Raw genomic sequence first — 20,494 nt, forward strand, 5'->3', positions numbered from 1 at the left:
ATTGTTTTCGGCATGGACACCTTGAATGTCCTGCCCCTGCTCTCCATTGTGATCAGGGTCCTCTTCATTGTCCTGGACAGGCCCAGCTCCTGGTTGACCGAGCCCAAAGAAGTCAAAAGGGACCCCCACCAGTGGGAGCACAGGAACATCTTCTTCATCAGGAGGTCCCCCACCCAGAAAGTTATATTGAAGCACTTCACATTGGACTGTCCAGGAATGACTATCAAAGCCGGGAGCATCAGAGAAGACAATGAAGTGAGGTATGGACTGAACATCTAGCACCCGAGCCTTGATGATGGTTCTCGCAAGCATTCTTTCCTGCTCCTGCCAGATCAGAAACTTGCCAAAGGAGCCAATAGCATCTTGAAAGAACTGCTCCTCCTGGAAGTTTGGGGGAAACCCAAGCATCATAATCCAGCACTCGGTATTGAAATTAACCCTCCTCCAATTTCTTCCCTCATCATGCTTGACAAACGTGAAGAAGACATTGTCATAGGGGATCGGCCCCTGATGGACAAGAGCATCACGATCAAGTGCTCTGTCAAAACGAACATAAGCCTGACCAAGAGTACACGGCTGGATGTCCGTGACTTGAATCCGTCTGTTGTGAAAAAACTCCCGCAGAACCTCATCCACAGCAGCGAAAGCGAGGGCGTTAACAGGCAGCGGAGCGATGTTGACGATCGCAAGATCTTCATTCTTGGGGCCTTCTTCCTCCGAGAGCGTCACTCTTCTTGAAGCTACCGCCCGCACCATTGTAGGCCGGTTGACCACCTCCTCCCAAACCATGGTGCGAGGAACCCAGGGCCTAGGATCAATGCGCTGAAAAGCCATGGAATCCGCGGCGATGGGCTTGGAGAACGGAGGAGAGCGAGCAAGGAGCTCAGAGGAAGGTGAAGAGAGGGAACGAGTGCTGCACTGTAGCTGGGAGCTGGGGTTTTTTCCCTCGGGAACTAAACTGGCCGCCCGCAGCAGGGGAGGGGAAGCCGAAGGGGTAGCAAGGGACCAGTCAGCAGGCTCAACATTAAGGTCCGGGAGGCTCGAGGCGGATGGGGCTTGGAACGAAGTGGGCCGGGAGGAACAAGCCTCGGCCCATTCACGAAACGAGCTGAAAACCGGCGGCTGCATTGAGGGACCCTTGCTGCCATTTAAAAGGCCCCTGAAGAGGCCCGACAAGTTCCCCCTTGGCCTCCAATCCTGAGTGCCGACCGCCGTCTTCTTTCCATTGTCCAAAATTAAAGCTTGTCTCCTCTTTAATGCTTCTCCCGGGCATGCGGACGCGGCGTGGCCCGAGGAGCGGCATGCAAAGCATCTGATAGGCCAGCGGCATGCATCGCGGCCATGGCCAGGGAGCAGGCATCTGGGGCAAGGGAAGGAGCGGGTCTTGCCGACACCACCGCGCCATGGACGGAAAGGAGCGCTTGAACCGCTAGGCAAAGAAGGATCCGGAAAGGAGAGACGATTGAGCACATGAAGTCGAGGCTGAGCATGAAGCGGGACAGCATTGGCACCAGAGAGTGGGGGACCAGAGCTAGCACGAGGATGACGAACCACCTCCGCAAAGGATCTGCCATTAGCCCGCGAGGAGGGAGCTGGCTTCCAAGCTTGCTCCTCAGCGGCAAGAAAACTTCTAAACTCAGATCTCCAGTCAGGGCCACCGCCACCCCAAAGGTGGAAGAACACTTTGAACAAATCACATTCAAACGAACCGAGCCTTTTGATGGCAAACCCAACAGCCTTAGAGGCAACAGAAAACCTGAAGACCCTGTCCCCCAGCTGAACAGCATTGAAGCAGGAAGCATTTCCACCCAGAGATGCTTGAAGCAAACGACCCACCGAGAGCGGGGTGAGCTGAAACTTGCAGCGACCAAAGGAGGCGACCAGAACGAAAGAGTCGAGGGAGGAGGAGGAAAATGGGAGCCCCAAGGTGGCACGAACCTCATCTTGGAACCTCAAACCAGGCGAGAACGAAAGTCCAGGGAGGGCCATGGGGGAGGGGAGGACTTACTCAGGCCAGAGGCCGGCAGGGGCGAGCTCCGCCGCCCAAGGGGGACGCGAGGGCTAGCCTGGCAGCCCGCTCCATGAGAGGGAAAGGTTGAACCCCTACGACCGTAAAGTTGTCGTCGTTTGCGTAGTAAATTAACTTTCCTGGTTGTCGAGAGAGTACCTCTCACATATATATTGAGTATTTGGCTACTATACAAACACGAATAAAAAGGTTTCCACTACAAAGTTTTAAATCTTGTCAAGCACTACTACAACTTTGTTATAGGATGGATCTTCGTCCGATATTGTTTAGAAATTCAAAAATTGAATACTAAAATACGTGAATTTAAAATAAATACGTGAGACACTTCAAATAAAAAAAAACTTATCAACAGAATGCATGTAGGCATTGAATTTCTCTAGATTATAAATTCTGGGAACCAAACAGGGTGTAAGGGTCTTCTTCTTGTTCCTTGGTTTCTAGTAGCTAGGATCTTAGGCCTTGTTTACTTCGGAAAAATTTTGGGAAATCGACACTGTAGCACTTTCGTTTGTATTTGACAAATATTGTCCAATCATGTACTAACTAGGCTTAAAAGATTCGTCTCGTCAATTCCAACCAAACTGTGCAATTAGTTTTTATTTTCGTCTATATTTAATACTCCATGCATGCATCTAAAGATTCGATATGACGGGAATGTGAAAAATTTTGCAAAATTTTCTGGAAACTAAACAAGGCCTTAGACCTGTCGTAGGTCTTGTAATCTAGTAGCAGGTGTGCAGGTAAGCGCTTGTCGGCCGGCACATACAAATTGTATGCTAGCAAGTTATGATCGGGCGCAGTAGTCTTACTACGTACTTTGCAGTTTGCAAGTCTCTAGGTCCACAACGCTACTCGCCTACTACTCCTGGGACACATGCGGCATATGATGCCATAGTGTAAAATTTATGGCTGCAATGCGCACACGCTTGTGTGCGGCATCTTTTTCCTTTAATTTTCTTTTTGTGAGAGGCGACGGAGAAGCCCTAGATTATTGGAAGTGTGGAAGGAGCCAGCAGGATGCATGGGACGACGACGACCTCAAATGTCCAGAAGTTGTACGTTCCATCGTTGGAAACTGCTTGTGCTTCATTCATTGGTGTGCCGCCTGCGGCCGGACATGAGCAGACATTTTGCAGCCTCACTGATGACCTCCATGCGCTAGCTAAGCCCTATATATACGTACGTACGCAAAGGCCTTGGCTGGCCTATAAATACAGGTATATATCCGCCTTCATTCAAGCACAGATCGATCGACACACGGTTAATTGAGAACACAAAAACACAGACATTTCCATCGATCCGCAGCAGCTAGCTAGCTACTAGTAGCGATGGCATCCAACAACTCCATTGCTTCCCCTGCGCTCCTGCTGTCCGTAGCCATGGCACTCGTGTTGTTCACGGCTACGACTTCAGTGCGCGCTCAGTCACCGGCCCCGACGCCTGCCGTGATGCCTGCTGCGCCGCCACCGCCGGCACCGACGACGCCGCCGCCTGCACCGGCGGCACCATCCCAAAACTCATCATGCCCTTCCGGCTTTCCTAACTCAGCCTCATTCGCTCGAGGCGTGAGAGAGTATCTTCGCCGTGGCATCATTCTCATCTTGTCCGCTGTCAAGGTCACCCCAGGCACCAGCACCACAAGATGCTTTTGCTATTTCTCTACCAACATCACCATCCCCGTTCCCTTCTCGCCGCCCATTATGGTGCCCAACCCCAATGGACCCCTCGCATGCGTGCCAGGCCGCCAAATATGATATAGCACGCCTGAGATTCAGCGTGCTGGCACGCTGGCACACGCACTAGTATACTATATAGTATATACGTACACTACATATATATATATATATATATATATATATATATATATATATATATATATATATATATATATATATATATATATATATATATATATATATATATATGAATAAGCTCCATCTGTCTGCACTCGTGTGCATGCTTGTCTGCATGCGGAGACTAATTCACATGTTACACTTCTATACATTGGCATGTAAGAGGAGTTTACACAAAGTAAAGACACAGATGATGTAACAATGTGTGACATGTTCATGTTATTGTACGTGTTCGCAAAATATCGAATATATATACTGGAACTATATATATTACTTAAATGCTTTCCTTAATTAGATTACTCCTGCTACATCAAGTATATTTCACGCTATCACTATCGGAGATTCGTTCTTTGCCTAGTGTCGCACACTTTGCCTGGTGCAATTCATCCGGCACTCGGCAAAGGAGTGGTTTGCCGAGTGTCATCCTCGGCAAAAGAAAGCATACGGTAAATCGATGGTTTGCCTAGTGCCAAACACTAGACAAAATCTGACACTCGGTAAATCAGCCCTTTAACTAGTGTCCGGCGCTAGGCAAATTGATACACTCGGCAAAACCATCAGTCAACCAACAATAACTAACAGCCCGAAGGCTTTGCCGAGTGTTCCATCTCACACTCGACAAAGTGATAATTTTGCCTAGTGTGTTATGCAGACACTAGGCAAAGTTCCCATTTTGCCTAGTGGTTCTTCGTGACACTCGGCAAAGTTACAGTTTTGCCTAGTGTTTTGTCATGACATTCGGTAAACTTTTTATTTTTTTTATTTTCTTTGGCCTCCAAACTTTTTCTACTAATGTTATGTTATACAGTAACCGTGACTCCATGTGAAATGTTGGTACCTTTCTCAATCTATTTGCTATATTTAGTTTATTTACCTTATTTAATTGAATTTTTGGGGATAACTCAAATTTGAACTACGGGTGGTTCAAATAATTTAAAAAATTGAATGAAAAATGGTATTCATGTTATTTAAAATCGAATAAAGTTAAAATCTAGGAAATTACATCAAATTTTAAACATCTTGCTTATGAAGCATGAGCACGAATTTGTGGCTGAGTTTATTTTAAATTATATAAAAACGAAACGACATATAAAAATCATGATATTTGTGAAAATGTTATGATATCATGTGTGGAGGATGTGATAAAAGTTTGAGAATGTTTCGAAAAAGTTGTCACATACGATGTTTACAAATCAAAACATCTCCGAAGAAGTTTCATATAGTTGAGTAGGATCCGATAAGGTCCGATGTCAAATTTAGTGTCGAGTTGGAGTTTCACTTCAAAACTTTTTTATATAGTGAATAGACGACAAAGATTGTTTCTTGTGAAATTTTGGTACTTTTTTGGATCCGTTTGCTAATTTAATTTGTTAACTGCAATTATAGAATTTTATAATTCTGATAAATAGAATTAAAGTTATATATAACCGTATGAAATAATGGCCAAATATTCATATAAGATTTGAATATACATTATTGAGTGCATTTAACAAGTTATTTTAAAAGTTAATTAGTCACAACAAATTAGGTAAACATGATTTTGAAAACAAGTAAAGAAAATAAACACATAAAATGGTTTCGAACTTCACAACAACATACTATGGTTACAATGCTAATGAAAATAAATCGACTCTCAGCCTTTTCCGAGGGCAACTCAGAAGCGCAAGTGGATCGACCCCCAAGACCTTGAAACCTGAAGAGTGGTGTAGTATCATGCTTTATGTGTTGAGCAACCTTAACGAAGTCGAGCCGTACATGTCGTAAGTTCTCAATGAACTTGTTCCATATACCGTCATCATTTTTCATCCAACCCCATTGTTTCTCATTAGTATAGGGAATTTCTTCATCGATTCTAGATTTATCAAGGGAACCTAGCCCGCAGGAATCTGATGCCCTTCTTAGACACGGTGCGGGAAGTGGAATGCCCGATTTCATTTCTTGGTTTAAAGAGAAGGTGCCATCCAATTTAGCTCATGATTATTTTGACATTCCAAGTTGCTCGTACGTACGAATAATATAACTATATATCTTGCTTGAGCTTGTAGGGCCAAAGGGATGTGTCTATGAGTGCCAAGTTGAGACAGGGTGCGGATGGCTTTGAATATAGGGTCAGGTCATTTACCGGTTATGACGTGAATAGATATCGCTTTCACACAACAAACTATGAGCAGAGTCGACCTAATCAAAGAACCACAGGTACCATAGTTTTTACGCCCGGCCAAGATGGGGTCGGCTATTATGGAAGAATCGAAGAAATATATGAACTCAAGTTTCATGGTTCCAAAGCTCTTAATCCCATCATATTCAAATGTCATTGGTTTGATCCTGAAGTAATGAGACAAACATATTCTAATCTTGGGCTAGTCAAAATTTGACAGGATTCTGTCTTACCAGGCGACGATGTCTATATTATGGCCCAACAGGCCACGCAAGGTTATTATCTCTCATATGTGTGTCGAACCAAAGAGCATCTTAAGGGTTGGGATATTGTGCACAAGGTATCGCCACATGGCAAAGTACCTATCCCAGTCGATGAAGATTATAACTTAGACCCACAAACACATATGACTGAGAGTTCTTTCAAGAAGAGGGGCTAGTTTGAGATAGACTTGAGCGATCAGGATGGAAGTAGACAATGAAAGGGTTCTTGACGAGGACGCTGGAGATGAGGTGCAAAATATGAAGGACTTACAAATGTTGGAGCAATTACATTTAGGCAATCACAATGGTGACATCATTGCTCCTTTGGATAGTGTTGATTATGACATGGTTGATAGTGATGATGAGACTTATGATCCAACTAATCAGAATCATGAAGATTATTTCTAATACATGTAATACTATGTTATTTGTAATTATGTTATTTGTAATACATGTAATACTATGTTATTTTGTAATTATGCTCCTCTTTCTAAGTAAGTCTTGTTTAATCTTTTAATTGTAGGTGATTGAACAAAGATGATGGGTGGTAATATGAGGAGGGTGAACTCTCTTTACCAAAGAGCATGCCCTGCAGCACCTGCTGTAGATGAGGAGCCGTCATAAGGGAGGAGTAGGAGTAGCCGCAGGAGGGACCCATCGCCTCCTGTCCTGGCACGTGTGGGGTGCGAGCAAATGATGCTTGAGGACGAGGAAGAGGAGGACGAGGAGTAGCACAAGGACGAGGAGCAATGAGGGGCGAGGATGAGGAGGAGGAGGAGGAGGAGGAGGGGCAGCACAAGGGGGTTCTGCTACCTCTGGCGGTCTCGGGTATCTACTTGCGAGGTCCCACAAGCCTCCCTCAGTGACCGATACCTCCTCATAGGCGGCCGTTGATTCGACTTGATGGGGAAAAGTAAGTAACTTAAGATGTTATCACTACTTCATATGATATGTTGAAAATCACAATACAAACTAATATTTTTTCTTAAACACTTGGCCAGGAGTTGGACGATTGTACAGTCTATAGGTTGTCACACACGCCATGTCAATGGCATTCTAGGGCTTTTGTGCAAGGAGCACTTCCATGGCTTTGTTCAGTACGCTGGAGTGACGACATCAGCCTACATGTTCGACCACTATGTCGTTGCCGATGATGCTAGAGATCGGGATGGTAGGCAATTCGACAACAAGGCAGAGCGGGTGAAGGCCGAGCTATGGGTAAGTCCTCTCACTATGTTCCTCAATACATTGCATTCATTGGACATTTTTCAAATAATGAATGGACACATCGTGTCTATATGCAGAATTTCTTCACATGCCAGGAGGGGATGGAGGAGAGGGTGGCTTTGGTGGCTACCAAAGTCTGTAAAAAACTCGTGAAGGACATGCATTATGAGGCATGCATCTAGGCTATCACAACATACCATGGAGTATTCCTTGGGACGAAGGTAACCAAAACTCAGGCAAGAACGATGACGTTGACCCGGCAACAATACATGGAGATAAATATAGAATGTTAATACTAATTTCTTTTGAGATTAAGTAGGCTTAATTTGATCTTGTTATATGTCATATACTTGATGATGTATAGGTGATTCCGTCTTGGTGCGCCTTGTACCCCGCATGCCCGGCATATATGGTGGAGAAGTGGTGCGTCCCCGAGTGGGAGCAGACGCAGAATGCTTGCCGGGAGCGGTGTCTGATGATGCCAGGTGTACCACACCATCAATGCAGTCGTAGCCTTAGTAGATACGCACAAACATGGGTATGTGATTTCATTTGTTTATTCCAACACTCAATTTTGCATGATTTCTAATAAGTTTGCTATTTGTCTGCAATCGTCGTCACATGGTGGCCAGCCTTGCTCCCAGTTCAAGGCATGGGCTATGGCTCACAAGGGGAAGGCGACATCTGATGTCGACTACAACCCGGAGGACCCTCCCTTGGCGTACAGCAATGCGAATGTCCACAACTGCCTCAACGAGTACACGTCAATGGCAAAGGTGGTATATGGGCCAGACTACGATCCAAGCACCCAGGACTTTGATGGAGAAGTAGTCATGAGGGTGGGAGGAGGAAAGAAGCATGGGCAGTACTGGCTTGGCAATGGCGTAATCGACACGGCCGCTACTCCCTCTCTCTCCCAGATCTGGGCAAGAAGCACGAGCGCAAGCCCCGCCATACGACCTCGGACGGACACTGCATAGCACACGATGGAGACACTCTAGGTTATTCCTATTTTATTCATCGTTTATTGATTTTTAGATACCTTAGCTTTGCAATATTGTAACAATTGGGTTGAAATTTTATAGGTCCAGCTGGAAGAAGAGAAGAGGCGACGGGAGGAGTTGAAGGTGAGGATCGCAGCCAAGCGGGAGGCTAAGCAGTGGAGGTTCGCAAAGATTCTATAGTACATGCAAAGTCTTGACGCCACCCAGGGGATGCCTCCACTACCTGGTCTATTCACTCTACCTCCACCTCCTGGTGCAACTACTCCAGTGAGTATAAATGTTTCGGGTTGTATGTTCATGTTTATAGTCAAACCATAACAATACTTTGAACCTAGTGGAGTATGAATCCTTTAGTCATGTATAATATTATATTTATCTTGTCTCACACATGTAATCCCTTCTCCTTTCTGCAGAATCATCGGCAGCATCGAACGAAGTGCCTCATGCTACAAATCCTTCACAAATCAGTCTCATTGGCCAAGATGAAACTTGTAGTTGTTAATGGTACTTTTATTTGCACTTCTTATGGTGAATGATGGAGCACTTAGGTTACTTGTGAACTTATTGTGATATACTATGACTGATGTGACGTTTGTGATATATCTGTGATGTCTATGATATATATGTCATTTGTTTTTATGGAATGGAAAAAATAAATAAATAATGTTTCTGGTCACTTTACCGAGTGTTGCACTCGACACAGACACTCTTTGCTGAGTGTTCTGGCCACAACACTCGGCAAAAGACTGCGCTGGACACCTGGGAAACATGGTTTGCCGAGTGTCCAGGTCAGACACTAGGCAAACCTAATGGCTTTGCCAAGTGTCCATGCAAGGACACTAGGCAAACTTGCTACTTTGCCTACTGTCCCAGAAAGGACACTCGACAAACCTGGAATTTTTATTTTTTAAAAAAAATGTCTTTGCCGAGTGTATGATATCCGGACACTGGCAAACCGCGTCGATCCGTTGGGTTGGCTGTGACGGCTACTTTTTTGCCATGTGTCAAACGGGCACTTGGCAACTTTACTGAGTGTCCGAAGAAAGACACTCGGCAAAGCCTACTTTACTATTAAATTTTGTGCCATTTCGGCTTTGCCGAATGTGGCACTCGGCAAACGGTTTGCCAAGTATTGTTTGCCGTTTGCCAAGTGCCCTAGACACTAGATAAAGCACGAGATTCTGGTAGTGTACTATGGTGTCTTGCACAGTTATTGCTACATAAATGTTCGTAAGAGAATACATACAAAACATAAAGGTATATAAGAAAACTTTAATTTCGGGTAGATGATGTAGTTCGATCCATGTACCTTCTCATTGAAAAAACATAACATGATGTAGCCAGTCCCGACTCCATATACTCAAACACAGTTTCCAACAAAAACAAATCGAGGAAAGCCACAAACATCAGCACTACTTTAGAACCAGGAATCACACTGCCGGTTCAAAACCAGTTTTCACCGTTAGATTTCGATCCGGCAGTGAGTAATCAGTATTTAAAATAGAGGCTAGTTTTAGAGGCGGATTGAAACACAAATCAAGTTGAAAATCAATATTTAGAGAAGCAAGCCATCTTAGGAACCATTTTAGAAGCAGGTTTTTGATAGAGTCATCTCTACCCAAAAAGTTGAGCACCTCTAAAAAATCATTTCCAATAGTATTGAGACTTATTTTGTTTGCCAAAATAGTAATTGGCATAGTGAGTGATGGCAAGAGAAGGCATTAGAGACAAAGGAGAGAAGATAGGAATTGGAAACTAGGTGTGTGCATGACCTCACGCCACTGGCGTACATCGTTAATTAGTTATATGTCGAGGTAATAAGGGAAACATACACATATAACTACAGCATTCCAGGTGCTCCATCAATCGAGCTCAAATAATGTAATACCCGATTTTAAGGACAAAACCAGATATACACTATATATGAGTTTTAGTAGTCAAATCTCACATATAGCTACAAATAAGGGGTAATATCAAAAGACAATGCATAAATTATATAACGTGCATAGTATAAGAGAGATAACCTTTAGTATCAAACAGCGGATACGCAACTCCAACTTCGGGTATTAACTTCACTCTACAGGATCCAACTGACTGGTTGATCACAAGCCTAAACTTCTCCTGAGGTTTGGGGGAAATAGCAAGAGTGAGTCCATGTCGAACTCCACAAGTATAGCAACTAGATTATATAGCTCCCACAATCTCATGATCAATGTGACATAAATAATGTAGAGCATTAAATAATAAATAATGAGCATATCTAACACACAGGAATCATCATCGTCGCAGCAAGAATCCCCAAGGCCGCTCCTGACCGTGAGCTCGGCTAGTATACTAGTTTTTAACCCTCTGCAGAGGTTGCACATCTTTACCCATGAGTCATGATTTACCCTTTCGCCCGAGGTAGCTAGTCTCTTAACCCCCTTCCTAGGGAGGTCGGCAGGGATCACTATGAAGTCTTTCAAAGGTTCGTCTAACAAGTTAGGGCCGCTTGGTTTCATTAGTCAGTCCATGTGATTCACCCGCAGGAATCCACGGTCTGCTATTCCCCAATTGCGCCACAACGGGTAACCGCTAACGAGCTAGAAAAGTTACTCATACTTAACTAAAGCCAGAGCCATTATAACCCTCATGGTTGCACTGTTGTCCCCGTTATCACTTACAGATAAATCATCAAGTGGCTAAAAAGTCATTTTTATCATTTATTACTTAACATTAATCTAGTCACAAGATCATGGTCACAGAATTAAAATCCAAATGCTATACTTGCCTTAATCCAAATGCTCTTGTTGATCCTGCTGGTCTTACTAGTTGCCAAGGCTCTGATCTTGATCACTGAAGTATTGTTCACCGTCTAAACTCGATCATCGATCACACAAACAATCGGGAATAACATACACGAAGCAAACAAGGCTATAATTAGAACAGTACACTAATCATATGAAAACAGTATGAAAAGTTTATAAAATGATTCTACGCATCGCTATGATTTCATAGACGTAAAGATCGCGAAAATCGGAGCTAAAACGGAGAAGATCTGAATTTTCCGGGATTTTCTATAGATAAATAATTAATTAAATGCTACTGCGAAAATAAAAAGTTTCAAAACAGAGATTTAATACTTCTAACATGCAGATCTCGTAAATACGAATCTAACAAAATTTGAATGGGTCGAAACGGAATTAAAATGAATATTTTATGGCTAAAACAAATTCAGTGGCAGTTTTGTAAATTCAGAAATCGTATTTTGGATTAAACCGGAATAGATTACGCTTTCCAACCTGAGAAGGCGTATTCCACAAAACCTGCTTTGGACTGCGGGTTCCATATTTAAATACACCAGGGGCTCTTTAGAAAGATGTCCAGGCCGAAAGGGTATGGACGAATATGGGCCGTTGATCTTGGATCGGGTTGCTCAGATTAGATCGGAGAGAGGGGAAGAGAGAGCGCCGTCAGTTCCTGTAGCCCGACGGCGGCGCCATCGCCGGAGGCTCGCCGGAGTTGGGCGATTTGGCGATTCAGCGCACGATTCGATGAACCAAAAGCACGGGAAGGTAGAGGAGGGCACCGCGAACTTACTCAGGGACTTATCGCGGCCAGAGAGGGCTCGTAGCGAACCGGCTCCGTGCTATGGCGGATAGCGAGTTCCCTGTGAACTTCGGCAACCTGAGACAAGCAAAACAAGGCATGACTTCGAGGGAGGAAAAGCTCGGTGGCTTCGCAAGCACGCAAATAAGCTCGGCAAGGCACTTACAAAGGAGCTAGAATCACAGACGATGGCGTTCTTGTTGGCTGTTGAACCTCGGATTGGCGAGATCCAACACGGCGACGGGGAGCTGCGAGGTTGGCTACAAACGCGTATAGATGGAAGAGATGGTCGCAGGGGGGTTCGCCTAGGGCTAAAAAGGACTCGGGAAACCAAATCCCGTAGAAATCGGGGTTGAACCAGATTTGGCGGCTCCCTGCGTGAGTCCTGCTCGGTCACGACATGAGGAAGGGGAAAGGACTGACACGTGGTCCCTACTGGTCAGTGAGAGGGGAAAGGAGGAGGGTGCCCGCATTGCTTCCTGGGCTGGCCAGGCTTCGCGGCCCACGAAGGCAGAAGGAGGGGAGGGGGAACCAGGCCGGTGCTGCGCATTGCTGGGCCAAGCCAGAGGGGGAAAAGGGAAGGGAAGGGCTGGGCTTTCGGGCCAGAAAGAGGGGGGGAAAAGGTTCTGTCTTTCTTTGTTTTTTCTATTTTCCTTTCTTTCATTTCCAAAGTCATTTTCAAATCCATTCTAAAATCACTTTGAAATACTTTTGAACTTTAGTAAAACCACTCAGCACAATAAATAAAATGCAGGAGCATGAGTGCAAAAAAAATGTTTCTACTCCCTATGATAAATTTTATTCAATATATAAAAAAAATTATTTTCTCTATATTTTATGAACACAAAAATACAAAATTAAATCATTTCCACCTATTTCAAAATTTGTAAATTTTTGGGTGTTACAAATAAGTGAACAGGGCCTTGGTCAAACTAAGGAAACTAAGGTATCATACATGCATGGATATGCACTACATGTACAATGTACTAGCGTTGTTCTGTCAAGAGTTAGGCCGACACTCCATGACTCTAGGGCAACTCCAAATCTCCACACCCAGGGTATATACGCCATACGATAGTCCAAAAATGATTATTTTGGTTAGAATAGATTTGTAGAGGCGAGCCATCTCTAGAACCATTTTTAGAGGCAGTTTTTTTATAGAGCCAAAATGTAGAGCACTTCTTAATTATAATCGTTTCTGCCATATATAGTGATGAGACTTAGTTTGTTGGGGCCAAGCTGTAAGGTAACACATAGAAGTAATCATATAACAAGAGATGGCAAGAAGTCATTAGAGACAGAGAATAGAAGATGATAACTGGGATATATATATATATATATATATATATATATATATATATATATATATATATATATATATATATATATATATATGACCGCTACAAAGTCTATAGATAGAATTCCACGTGCTCATGCATGGATATGCACTACATATGCAGTACGTACGTGGTACTATCTAGCGCTACTCTGTCAAGAGTTAGGCGCTGGTGATCCATGACTCCAGGCCAGTCCAATGCAAATCCCCACACCACCAGGGCCCAGACCACGCTATATGATAGTCCAAAAACAATGGTTTTTTTTATCAGAAAAGAACAATGGTTTTCATTTTAGGATCGATAAAAGCCGCTTTAGCAACTACACCGGTTAATATAGATTGTTACTGTTGTATATTTTGGTCATTGTAAGGTGTAAGTAGTGTTGCTATATATGTACAGCTTTTACTGGCCAAACGTTTGGACGCTGAAATGCTGACATGCCGCCCGTATCGCAAATGGACAAACTGTTATAATTTTTGCCTGACTGTCTGCTTAATTTGAGGATATAGATATCTTTAATGACTACCAATCCAATTTATACCTAGAAAACAACAATTACTCCCGTATTAATCATATAACATCATCCTTTTAATATGACTTGACAGAAGCCTTTTATCACTTTTCCCTGGCATTGGATGGTGATCGATCTGGATGTAAGCACACAACCTTATACTTTTTTTTTTCTCGAATACGTAAAAGGCTTGCACATCATTGTATTAAGCTCGAGAAATATAGTTTTTACATCAACGCGTCATGAGGTGGTGCACTAGGTGGGGCAAATGATCTTGTACTAAGTTTATCCCCTCCTAGCTAGCGGACTTAGTTACATGCAGATTATTCCTGCAAGAGACAACATAACTTTGCTGCGCAAGTGTCAATCCACCGGTCTGCTATGTGCCTGATGTGCATGAGGATCTACACTACCGTGGATAAGGCTTGGCGAAAGCATCTCCCGTTCCTCTCCTTCCATAGCTCCCAAGGCACACCAGCTCAAAGAGCGAGTCTGGCATAAGCTTGTACTCACTACATGAAAAAAAAAATCCATAAGTGATGGGGGCATTCACTCCACATCGAATGACACTGCATATGATTGACACGTCCAAAAATGAACCCAGGGGCGGATTAATGGTGTTTCACAAAGTATGTCAACCCCTACAAATCTATAAATTATATATTTAGGAAAATACTATCAGAACTCAAGAAAGTTTATGCCATATATATATATATATATATATATATATAGAATTAATGAAGTTGACTCCAATGACTTTGATGGTGCTCTTTGCTAGATTTGCTCGTAAAATTAAAGAACCCTCACGTCTGACTGCACATAAATTCGTATACAGGTATATATGCACTTGTGTATGCTAGCAATGCAAGTTATCATTAGTGGGCGCGTTAGTCTTACGTACTTGTTGCAATTTGCAAGTCTCTAAGTCCACAACTAACGCTACTCCTCGGACAAGCCCCGTAGGTAGGAATGCATATGCATGCAATACTTGTACGTCGTATAGTATCTCCTTTTTCTTTTTTTGAAGCCCTAGATTCTTGAAAGTATGGGAAGAAAGGAGCCTGGGACGACCTCGAATGTCCAGGAGGGGAGAGCTAGGGTACGTTTCCATCGTTAGAAACTTGTGCTTCAATTCATCGGTGTGCCAGCCGCCGCCCGGCCGGACAAGCACTGACACTTGCGACCTGACTGTGATGATCAACCTGCATGCGCTAGGGCTACGTACATACGCCAAGGCAAAACTTGTGCCAAGAGCAGATTCGCCGCCTGCCGCTGGCCTATAAATACTAGGTATGGCCGTGATACTTCCTTCAAGCACAGATCACACACGGTTGAGAACACAATACACACAGCAAATATCCATCCATCCGCAGCCAGTAGAGCGATGGCATCATCCAACAAGTCCACTACTGCTTCCCCTGCGCTCCTATTCCTAGCCGTGGCACTCATGTTAATGGCTTCGGTGCACGCCAAGTCGTCACCACCAGCTCCGACCCCTCCTCCTCCTCCTGTCATAAAACCTGCACCGAAGCTAGTGCCAAAACCTTCACCGACTCCTGCTCTGACGCCTGCTCCAACGCCTGCACCCACACCAGTACCGACTCCTGCCCCGACGCGTGCTCCAACACCTGCACCCACACCCGCACCGACCCCTGTGCCGACTCCAGCCACTACCCCTGCACCGACCCCTGCTCCAACTCCAGCCCCAACACCCGCACCAAACCCTACACCGACTCCTACTCCGACGCCCACGCCGACCCCTACACCGACACCAACACCCACACCGACCCCTGCTCCAACTCCAGCACCGACCCTTGCACCGACACATGCACCGACGCCCGTCCCAACCCCTGCTCCAACTCCAGCGCCGACACCTGCACCGACCCCTACACCGACTCCTGCTCTGACGCCTGCTCCAACGCCTGCACCCACACCAGTACCGACTCCTGCCCCGACGCGTGCTCCAACACCTGCACCCACACCCGCACCGACCCCTGTGCCGACTCCAGCCACTACCCCTGCACCGACCCCTGCTCCAACTCCAGCCCCAACACCCGCACCAAACCCTACACCGACTCCTACTCCGACGCCCACGCCGACCCCTACACCGACACCAACACCCACACCGACCCCTGCTCCAACTCCAGCACCGACCCTTGCACCGACACATGCACCGACGCCCGTCCCAACCCCTGCTCCAACTCCAGCGCCGACACCTGCACCGACCCCTACACCGACTCCCGCTCCGACGCCCGCGCCAACACCTGCACCGACACCTACACCAACGCCTGCCCCGGCACCATCCCAAAACCCATGCCCTTCCGGCTTTCCTAACTCGGTCTCATTTCTTCAAGGCGTCAAAGATTATCTTCTTCGCGGCATCTTTCTCATCTTGTCCCCTGTCAAGGTCACCCCAGGCACCAGCACCACAACATGCCTTTGCTATTTCTCTACCAACACCACCATCCCCGTTCCCTTGTTGCCCCCCATTGTCAAGCCCAACGTCAAGGGCCCTCTCGCATGCGTGCAAGGCCCAATATGATGGGCACAACAGAATTGATTCAGCATGCTGGCACGCACACACGGCAAAAATGTGCGCATGCAGGCATGCATGCATGTTTCAACGATTCACACCTATTTACTCCTACTATATATCTATATGCACACTACTACACAGTACATGAATAAGTTACTCCCCGTCGCGTCGTCTCTGCATGTGCATGCAGTCTGCATGAATGCGGAGACTAATTCATGCATGTGTTACCCTACATACAACAGTGGCATGTAAGAGGAGTACGTTGGCTCACTATATGAAGAAAGATGATGTAATATGTGACATGTTTGTGTTGTTATACGTGCTCATCATACCAAAGATATATACTGGAACCATATTATATTTAAATGCTTTCATTATATTACTCCTACTCAAGTATATTTCGCGCTACTACATGTCTTGAGCAGTTGCTGCATACATATTCCATAAGATAATACACACAACATATATAAATGTATATGTTACTTCTAGTAAACAAACATATATAAGTAAGAACACTGCCACAAAATAGAATACCCTTGAGAGGGTGACAAACCATCAAGAAGACTATGAAAACCCCCATGGAAATATTCTTGGAGACCAACACTCAAGGAAGGACTGCGAAGGATAGAGAGCAAGGGTCGGCCACCACAAATAATTTCCTTGAGTGTTTAGCCACAGGATGCAAAGATGAGGTCAAATTTTAATAGCGTCAAGGAAATTAGCATCCTCATCAGGTAAATATATTTTCTTGAGTGCCGACGATCCCCAAGCTATATTATAGCAACCATCAAAGATATATATATTTTTCTTAAGGGACGATGACTTTCAAGGATGTATATGGCAAAAAAAAGACACAGTTTGCGCCAAAGATAAGAATCAAACGTGTGACTGAAGATTTCGTGTGAACAATCACTTGCCACTACACCATGCAGTTATTTTGATTTAGTGAATGTTTCTTCTTTCTTTTTATATTCATTTTAGTGGAATTTGTAACAAATACTTGAGATTAAAAAATTTCAACTGACAATGGTGTGAACTAAAAAGTTTATATCTCACCGAGTGCTATAACTTTGGTATTGACCATGCGAACATTCAAGATCATTTAGAAATTATAAAATTTGAATTTAAAAATCTAGGAACATGAAACTTATATTTGAGACCCTAAACAAGTCCAAATCAACTACATAGTTATAGATTGTATAAAGAACAAAACTTTGGTACATATAAACATTCTAGGTTGTTTGGAAATTTAAATTTTAAAATCCATGAACTTAAAACAATATTTTGGGACAGTAACCAAATTCAAATAAAAATTCTCAACTACAAAGTTGCAGATCGCTTTGAGGGATATAATTTTGATGTCAAGTTTTTCTTCATCGAACTTCATATGTAAAAGCCACTAGTGTAGGACTGGGCTACAATCCTTATTGGAAACCCCCTTTAGTCCTGGTTTCTCAATCAGGATTATGAATCCGGGACTAAAGACCCCCCCCTTTAGCCTCGGTGCCTGAACTAGGATTAATGAAAGCCCCCTTTAGTCCTAGTTGGTACTATCAACCAGAACTAAATATGCCCACATACGTTGCACTATGGTTGCATGTTTAGTCCTAGGTGGCTTTTCCAACCGGTACTAAAGGATTTTTTATGGTTTCTTTCCCTTTTATTTTATGGTTTTTTTTTTCAGTTCAATTCTTTTTGGTTTCGGTTAGACCACCATAAAAATTTCATCACAAATAATGTTCGTGAGTGTTTAGCCATAGGAAGCAAAGATGAGGTCAAATTTTTAATAGCATCAAGGAACTATAACACCGTCAGGGAAACATATTTTTGAGTGCCGACGACCCCCAAGGTATATTATAGCAACCACCAGAGATATATATTTTCTGGGCCGATGACTTTCAAGGAATGGCTTCTCATGATAGACTTAGGCATTCCATAGATATTTCTCATATTCACTGACTTGTCAACACCAAACAAGGATTTACATGGCTGAAGTAAAAACTAAATAAGCACTCTTGCTCATCTAGATTTTTTTTTTCCTTTTCTTGCGTAATCAACTCACCTACGCTAGCTCCATCAGTACGCACACAATCATATAGAGATGTTTTTCCAACACGCAAGAACTATTATAAAAAAACATGCAAGGACTAATGTTTTGTTTTGATTGGCCATCTCCTTCTTATTCACAAAAATCTCCATGGCAATCTTCTTGCTCTGACTTTTATAAGCAGGAAAGGACCTCCCTTGACCTAGAATCATGCGAACGGACTTCACGTCACTGGTGTACATCATTTGAATACTTATACATGTTAAGGTACGAGGCAACATGCACGTATGACTGCCACAAAGTCTACAGCATTCCACGTGCTGCATCAACCGAGCCCCAATAAATGTACAATGGCTTACCAAAGCAAGGAAACCAATTCCATCGCTGCCACCCCCCCTAAAAAACAAGGAATAGATATCATGTACAATGTGTACTAGCGCTATTCGGTCAATTGTTAGGTGGTCCATGACTCTAATGGCCTCTCCAAATCCCCACACGCCGCCTAAGCAAACCATAGTCCAAGAATGATGGTTTTATTAGAATCGATAAACTAGCTATTGGTAGAATTTGGTGTGGTTGTAAGTTGCAAATGATGTTGGTATACTTCCTCCATACCTGAATTAGTTGTCGTTAGACTACTTGGACACGATTTCGTTAGACTACTTGGACACGATTGCCCCTCGAAACACTTCAGTTGAGCAGTGCCATGCAAAGTGTCGTTAGACTACTTGGACACGATTGCCTAGGAGAGTCGAACCGGAGACCACCGGCCTTGGGCCACAGAGATCTCACCACTCGAGCTATGACAGATTGCTGTAAAAAAAACACTCGCAGTGTTATTTAATAGGGTCAAAGTAGGAAAACTAATCCTTAATTAATTATTACTTAGCTACCATAATCCTGTCTTAAATGTTAGCTAATTCGAATACCGAGGGAGTATATATAATTTTATTGACCAAACGGTCAGTGTCAGTTGGACGCTGAGAAATGCCGGCATGCACATTAGCACATATTGCAAATGGACCACATCTCTCTGTTATTGCCGACTGTCTGTTTGAAGACAAAGATATCTTTGCCGAGACCAACTATCTAATTCTATGTATTCATATGGTCCGAGAAAATAATGATTAATATCGTATTAATCATATAACATCAATCTTTTAAGACAAGACCTAACAGAAGCCTTCAAAGATGGTCGGTCTCTGGTTTCAAAAAAAAAATGATCCGTCTCTGGGTGTAAACAAAAAAAAATCCCCCCTATCTAAAATAGAACCTTCACTTAATCACTTCTGACTGCGCATACATAAGAGTTTAGGATAAGGGATAGGCTTTGAGTCTTCACTTTTAATGCGTACTATTATTGAGCCTAGGGGACAAGTAAAAGTAAAATGCTCGTCACTGATGACCGTTGTGACCTCCATTAACGAGTGGATTTAACAAAAAAAAAATGAAGGCACACCAATTTTGATCTTTCCACATGCCATTGTCGATTTCTCGTCCACATACAAATTTGACAAACTCAAATGCCTACACAACAGCATCTATATATTATAGAAAAACTGAGTTAGAGAAACTGAGCATAGGTTAGTTGGTTATATGGTTAGGTTTATTATGTTGGAACTTGGAACCTCCCACTAGGTTCAAGTCATCATGTGGGTGCTTGTGTTTTTCTTGTTGGATTTATGGTTAGTGATTCAATATAATCAATATAGATGCTCTCTCGATCTCTTTTTCGTGAAACGTAGTAAACATACACTATAACAGAAACCGTCGGCACATGTCGATATAGATAAAGTCACTAGAGGTGTCTCGCTATCAAGGAGCACGTTGCCTATTCCCATTACGTGGGAGCATAGGTCAGATGATTGCATTGTAAGCAAAACTTCGATTGTCAACAAACATATACGAGCTAGCATTCCACTTGAGAGCATGCATACCATT

The 20,494-nt window shown here is 43.7% G+C and overlaps 1 protein-coding gene across 1 annotated transcript; it reads left to right on the plus strand.

Moving 5' to 3' along the window:
• LOC110435751 (extensin-like) lies at positions 15,303–16,851 on the plus strand. Its single transcript, XM_021461763.1, has one exon. The coding sequence runs from the start codon at positions 15,355–15,357 to the stop codon at positions 16,510–16,512; it is 1,158 nt and encodes a 385-aa protein (XP_021317438.1). The 5' UTR covers positions 15,303–15,354; the 3' UTR covers positions 16,513–16,851.

Source organism: Sorghum bicolor, chromosome 5 (genome assembly GCF_000003195.3).
Source record: "Sorghum bicolor cultivar BTx623 chromosome 5, Sorghum_bicolor_NCBIv3, whole genome shotgun sequence".
In the NCBI taxonomy this organism is placed as follows: Eukaryota; Viridiplantae; Streptophyta; class Magnoliopsida; order Poales; family Poaceae; genus Sorghum; species Sorghum bicolor.

Excerpts from the sequence above, each read along its gene's own strand:
- LOC110435751 (XM_021461763.1), top strand. The coding sequence starts at position 15,355 with ATGGCATCATCCAACAAGTCCACTACTGCTTCCCCTGCGCTCCTATTC.